At 38.6% G+C, this 6,520-nt stretch overlaps 2 protein-coding genes across 2 annotated transcripts in view; one reads left to right on the top strand and one right to left on the bottom strand.

Annotated features, from left to right (window-relative positions):
- The first annotated feature begins 778 nt into the window (after positions 1 to 778).
- Positions 779 to 3,970, top strand: LOC311290275 (ras-related and estrogen-regulated growth inhibitor-like protein). The gene is made up of 4 exons (XM_084408656.1): positions 779 to 897; positions 1,030 to 1,083; positions 1,160 to 1,236; positions 2,187 to 3,970. The coding sequence occupies exons 1-4, from the start codon at positions 825 to 827 to the stop codon at positions 2,610 to 2,612; spliced, it is 630 nt and encodes a 209-aa protein (XP_084264782.1). The 5' UTR covers positions 779 to 824; the 3' UTR covers positions 2,613 to 3,970.
- Positions 3,971 to 4,421: 451 nt separating this feature from the next.
- Positions 4,422 to 6,520, bottom strand: part of plin1 (perilipin 1) — a 17,108-nt gene continuing 15,009 nt past the window's right edge. Inside the window, exon 8 of the mRNA XM_084408655.1 lies at positions 4,422 to 4,916. Within this exon, the coding sequence (XP_084264781.1) occupies positions 4,656 to 4,916 (261 nt within the window). The 3' untranslated portion in view covers positions 4,422 to 4,655. The remainder of the gene's footprint in view (positions 4,917 to 6,520) is intronic.

The raw sequence follows: 6,520 nt of genomic DNA on the forward strand, positions 1-6,520 counted from the left end.
ATGTTGGTTTATGAAATACAATTTGAAAAGTAGTCCGATTTAAATTATTATTACAATATATTATCATATTTCCATAAGAGTGCTACATTTGATCACTAAATTAATGTCAGACATTTTTAAAGACCAAGGATAAGTTGTTTTCATGGTGAAACCTCCAAACATTTGGTATCTCTGAAAAGTCCTGAATGTGCTCTTTACAGGACACCCAGGTTTTGACATGTGACATGTATGGTGTCAGAGAAATTCACTAAAATATAATGTCCACTACAGTGGACTAAACTTAAGTCTATTCCTGGGTCCCAGGAGGATATTAAAGTATGCCTACTATAGCAAGCTATAACAAAAATATGATGCTATTTTAGATTTAATTTGTAGAATACACAAAAATGATTATAGGCCTGTGACTTTTGACTCAGAACTCTAATAAAGTTTATATACAAAAACCTACCAGGTGTTTTCACGTAAAAGTAAAAGCAATTGTTTTCAATGGCCTACTCGCACCACCTTGTGGCCTTAAACAGGTTCAATTTCTGAACAATGTAAACAAAATTACAGCAAAAATATTGACAGTTCCGTTTAAGCAAAGTATGTAAATTCTAGTTATCGTCACTCATCTCTTTTTATATCATTCAAGCCAACGGTCATGCAATAGGATATTCGATGTTGTGTTTGTTTTGAGACTTTACAGTTCATGAAACTCACCGGCGGGAACATCAGCGTCACGGGAGCGAGCACGTCTAAGCTCCGCCTTCTCCTCAACTTTGTTGTCTCTGCGGACGCGCGCCAGATCGGATCACTCGACTCGCAGCATCTTTCTGAAGGACATGACTAGACTAAACGGACAGAGAATGGATGCAAACGTCGTGGTACTCGGCACAGACAATGTTGGAAAATCTGGTAAGTTTTTTATTTATTATTATATACTATAATATACATCCATAAAATGCATTTCATTTTCTTTAGTCATCTTTTGTAACTTTTTTAACATCTTGCCATATAAGCCAATGCTCATACAAGTTTGTTTTGTAGCACTTGTCGTCCGATTCCTGACTCGTAGATTCATCGGGGAATATGGGGATATTGGTATGTTGCCCAATTCACTAATACATTACCTTTAATATGTTTTACATTTTTACTAACTTCTATGCTTTCTCTACAGAGTCCCTTTACACTCACAATGTCGTTGTGGATGGACGAGAGCAAACTCTGAATATATGGGATGCACCATATTCACAGGTGATTCAGTGTTTCAGAAACTGTTGTAAACATTCAAGTTAACTTTTTTGTCAACTATTTAATCTTTTCAGATATCCCCAGTGAAGAAAATAGCATAAACCTCTAAGATGATGTGTTGGTCTTAGCTGGCCTAGTTTGGTCCGGACCAAAAAAATGAAATAAATGTAGTCCTGGTCTGCTTAGCGCTCACATTGGCATTTTAACACCAAAACTAAAGATACAGAACCTAAAGGTATTGGGATATTCACAACCTGATTGGTCGGCTTTTATTACGTATATTTCATGACGGAACTTACCGAACATCCAAAACAATGTGTGCTGGGCTAAATGCGCTCGCTGTATGTGCGCAGCCTACATATGATGGTATTTAACCAGCTGAGAACTCGTCAAGGGTGTAGGCATCAGCAGCAGATCTTCATTTGTGTGTGTGTGATGGAGGGATTCCAGCCGCGGTTTTGACTCCTTTACACATTTTATAAGCTCTTCACAAGTTCTTAGCATGGTCAAAATACCATCATATGTAGGCTAGACACATACAACAAGCGCATTTAGCCCAGCACACAGCATTGTTTTGGATTTTCAGTAAGTTCCATCTCAAAATTGGCAATACGTCATAAAAGCTTACCTATCAGGTTGTGAACGCATCCCTTTGCCTTTAGGTTCGGTGATAAAAATGCCAATCTGAATGCTAAGCGGGCCAGGACTAAATTTATTTATTTCTTAGTCCGGAGCAAATTAACCAAGCGAACCAAACTACAAGTGTGAACACACTCTTAGAAGTAGTTAGGATCTTGTCAGGCTTGGTAAACCATTTTAAACCAGCTAAGACCATCAATTCAGATTAGGCTGGATTACTACTGTTATCTACTGTTCTACTGTTAGTGAATAAAAAATCATAAATAAACCATCTGAAATGTTGAATAAATATGCGGTGGTTGTCTTCTCATCAGGACCTGTCCTTCGAATCCTTGATGTGTGAGAAAAGAGTCCAGTGGGCAGATGGCTTTGTGCTGATCTACAGCATCTGTGACCGAGCCAGTTTCAACGCAGTCTCCAGACTCATCCAAACAATCAAAACCGCTAAGGACTTTCTGGGCTTTGAGAAGATGCCCATAGTTATTGTGGGAAACAAGAGAGACCTGCACCATCGCCGTACGGTCCTCAGCGAGGAGGGCAGGCTGCTGGCGCTCTCTGCCGACTGCCAGTTTTATGAGGTCTCGGCTGCTGAGAACTACCACAGCGTCCTCATGGTTTTCCACGGGCTGGTGGATCGCATCAGGGAGTCCAGGGTGTCTGTGAAAAAGTTAGCAGGCATCAAGGGCATTGTGAAGAGCATGTCTGCAGTGTTCGCCCGCAAGCGAACGGATTCGTTGTGAAGCTGGCGAGAGCTCTGGAAATAAATCTTACTATATGTGGTCTGATATGACCCATTTTAAACCATCGAGAGGGACGAACTATTGCTGTGGCTCCTATGAGAGTCCGGGATCTCTCACATGACTACAGCTGGACCTTCCACAATGAGATTGTCTTAGTTTGTCTGCTAAAGTGATGGCATCCATTGAGAATGTGTTGAAAGTGGAGAGTTCTCAATACAATGCTTAAGATGCTATGTGGTGGCAGATTATAGCAATCAAAAGTGGAGTTAATATTCCATAGCATGATCTCATTTGCTTACTTTAAGCAGGAAAGATTTCAGTGCTTCTGCAAATAATCATGACGAGTGTTGGCAACAGGTAAAAACACTCTGGTGATGACGGCCGTGGGAGTCATTCATGATTCAATGCTGTGTTCTAAAAATATAAGCAGCAGACGCAAGACGACAATGTCTTCTGCTACATTTATCAAATGCACAAGTCTCCCACAGTATTATCATTCCGAGGAGTTGTCTTCAGCTCAAGGCCGTTTGATGATTGCGTCTATGTGCATTCAGATAACAGCACAATGTGTTTTTTCCCAGCTCATTCTTTTCTGAGGCTGGTCAAGTGCTTTATGAAGAACAGACCACACTGTGTAATTGTGCTACAAAATATAATAAATCACATAAAGACTTCCCCTGAATGCCAGTGCACAGAGCAATCATCAGCATATGAATATGCTGGTTTTGTATTGAATACATTGTTACACCAAAATCATGTATTCGATTTCGAAGTATGTTAACTTCAGTCGATGGAAGATTGCCAATAGAAATCTGAAGTGTGCAGCTGACACTGACACTATTTATACATAGACATTACAAGTATGCATTTAAACATTTTGATCTGCTCTTTCATTCTGATATAATGACTAAAGAGGATTAGCTCAGCAAATGTTGTAATTATTCCTGTTATTCATATTAAAATATGGAAAAATTCAGGCTCAAAACAGTCACAGGCTATTTTCTTCAATTATTATGCTGTATGTGTTGCATAAATCATCTAAAATAACTGAATAACCTTTGCTGTTATGGTTTGCTGTAACTGTCATTACATAAAAACCTGAGGACTTTTTCATCGAGCACATTGTCCACTTAAAAACTAATAGAGGCAGTGACATGACAACAACAACAACAAATTATTATGACATAAATCATTTATACTGGTACTTAATGAGTCACAACTGAGCAGTTTTTGTTTAATGAACTTGTTGTGTAATGATAAAATCTCATTCCTCACATCTTGGTTTTGCAAGGGAATCTTTTGGAAAAAGTGTATGATCACCAATTGCTGTGACTTGTTGATACAATAAAATATCATTGAAAATTAGTCAGGATTTGCCCTGTGTCATTAATGATATTTGCACCATCTTTGCAATTACAGTTAGTATTATATAATCAGTCACAAATAACGCAGGACATTTGTATATTTCTTACAACACACATTTCATTCACATTATTCCTAAAGATATTTCTCTTAGCTACACTATAGCTAAAACTTTGAGGTCAGAAAGATTTGTTATTGAAAAATCAATATTTTAATTTAGCAAGGATGCATTAAAATGATCAAAAGTAACAGTAAAGGCATATATAATGTTTTAAAATATTGTCATTTTAAATCAAACGCTATTCTATTGAACGTCATTTAAAGACTGCTGAACAAAAGCACGGTTTCTACAGAAATCGTAAGCAGAACAACTGTTTTCAACATTCTGAGCAAATCAGCATATTAGATCATAAAATCTTACAGACCGCAAACTTTTAAACAATAGTACTGTGTATCAGTTCTCCAGAATGATTTATGTGCACATCAAAATAACTTTGCTTTATTACAGACAAGAAATGCAAAAACAGTTCAGAGCCTCCACATGTATAACTAGGTCACTGACTTGAGACTTTAAAAATCATCGCTCCATTCTCACTCGGCGTTCCTGCCGTTCGGCACTGTGTGAATATTAGAAGAGGAGGAGGAGATCTTGGTGTAATCTGTCAGACTCTTCCTAGAGGATCAGTGGTTGGAGGATTTCTTGTTGCTACCCCCAAGAACTACTTTCTGCTGCATAGGAATCTGCTTTATTAACTTCTTCTTCAGCTGACGGGTTTCCTCCGATATCTCTTTGGGCTCTTTAGTCTTTGGGACTGAGTTGTCACTGGGACTGTGCATGTGGTCTCCTAAACTGGACTCCAGCACCAGGGAGCCACTCAGACATTCTTCTCCATCTTTCCCAGCCAGTTGGGAACCTAATGGCCTGGAAGATCGCCTAGGAATCTGTTATGAAAGAAAACAAAAGCCATTCTTTAGTTTTCCACATGTGAAGGATCTCAAAGGTAGCAGAGATTATGGAATTTGGCAGTCAAGTACTGTTCATTCACATGAACGCATGAGTAGTAAAAACTGGCAAATGCCCTGTATAGCTGAAATGAAAACCATCAAGTATTCTTTGTCAGACATTAATGATAATGAAAGCCAAAGAGTGCTACTTCACAATGAGGACTTGTATGTGGAATATTGTGGAATAATAGCTTTGTTTTCAATGGCTAGGCCTAAATGCGGTTGGCCTGTCTCTTTTACTAGTTTCAAACACAAAATCATTTTTGACTAGAACACTGTAAACCTATTATTTGTGGAATAATGATTCTCTAAAATACAAAAAGTCCCTGAAAATACCATCAGGAAGGAACAAGTCACACAACATCTCCCCATATGTGGACTGACAGCCAGCTGCTATAGGGCAGAGTAACTTTGGTGCCAGACCTATTGGAGTCTCCTCCTTTTGTCTAGCTATTTTATGGGATCCCAAACAGTCCCAGGCCAGGGGTTAATTAGGGAGGGATGGGTCTGTCTGTGGCCAATTACAACTCTTTGTCACGTTCCCTGACCTCCATTGCCTCCAAAGTCTAAGTGACTGAGCCCTGAGCAACAGTGAAGGCTTAAGATCCACCTCATTAAAGGAATAGTTCACCCAAAAATGAAACTTCTGTCATTATTTATTCCTCTTAAAGTTGTTCCAAACCTGTAGGACTTTCTTCTTCTATCTGCTTGTGCAAAGAGATATTGGAAAACATTAAAGAAAACACAGCCAAATATAAACAAAAAGAAAATGCAAAAAGAAAAGGCAAAGTATTATGGCACAGGGGCCTCATTGGCAAGGTTCTGGTAAAGAAATTGGAACAGCAAACAAAGTAAAAAAACAACAACAAAACAAAAAAAACGACAAAATCGTACACTAGGCAAAGGTTTATGGCACAGTGCCTAAATGAGTGGTTCTGGCACAAAAATTGGAAAAGAAAGGCCAAAGAAAGTGTTTGTGAAATTTTCTGTAGCCAGGCAGAGAAGAGCACCTTATCTACCTCTAGAACGTGAAGTAACGTGTGGCCTCGGCGCTCTTCGCTCTTAACACTGTGGTGCTATCAGAAATCTTCCACTCCAGACTTTCCACTCAGTTAAACTCACCCAGATCCTTATAAAACACGCAGACGCAAGCATCAACGTATCTCTCGCTCTCACTTCTACAGATAGGCTCATGAACAAAAACAACAACAGACAAAACAACCCAGATCTCTATAGAATGATAAGATCATCTGTGAGACGTGACTCACTTCTCAGTCTACACACATTTTTAAAACAACATAATGTGTTACAAAGATACCAAGGCAATCAAGTGTTCCCAAAACTCTCTAAATGTGTTTTAATACAACGCTAAAGCAAAATCAATGCATTTTGAGAGTTAATTGCTGGGGAAAGGATTAATAAACCTGAATTTTTGTTTTGTTTTGTGAATTTTAGGTTTCAGGAAAGGGATAAGGGATATTAAATTACTTATTCTCATGTCGTTCCACACCTGTAACACCTTCGTTCATCTTTAGAACACA

The sequence above is a fragment of the Rutilus rutilus genome, assembly GCF_951802725.1.
Source record: "Rutilus rutilus genome assembly, chromosome: 5".
In the NCBI taxonomy this organism is placed as follows: domain Eukaryota; kingdom Metazoa; phylum Chordata; class Actinopteri; order Cypriniformes; family Leuciscidae; genus Rutilus; species Rutilus rutilus.

Bases quoted from the DNA above. Each gene is read 5' to 3' on its own strand.
- LOC311290275 (XM_084408656.1), top strand. From the start codon at position 825: ATGACTAGACTAAACGGACAGAGAATGGATGCAAACGTCGTGGTACTC. The intron at 898-1,029 runs GTAAGTTTTTTA...TTTGTTTTGTAG, and splicing joins AGACAATGTTGGAAAATCTG to CACTTGTCGTCCGATTCCTG. The intron at 1,237-2,186 runs GTGATTCAGTGT...TCTTCTCATCAG, and splicing joins GGGATGCACCATATTCACAG to GACCTGTCCTTCGAATCCTT.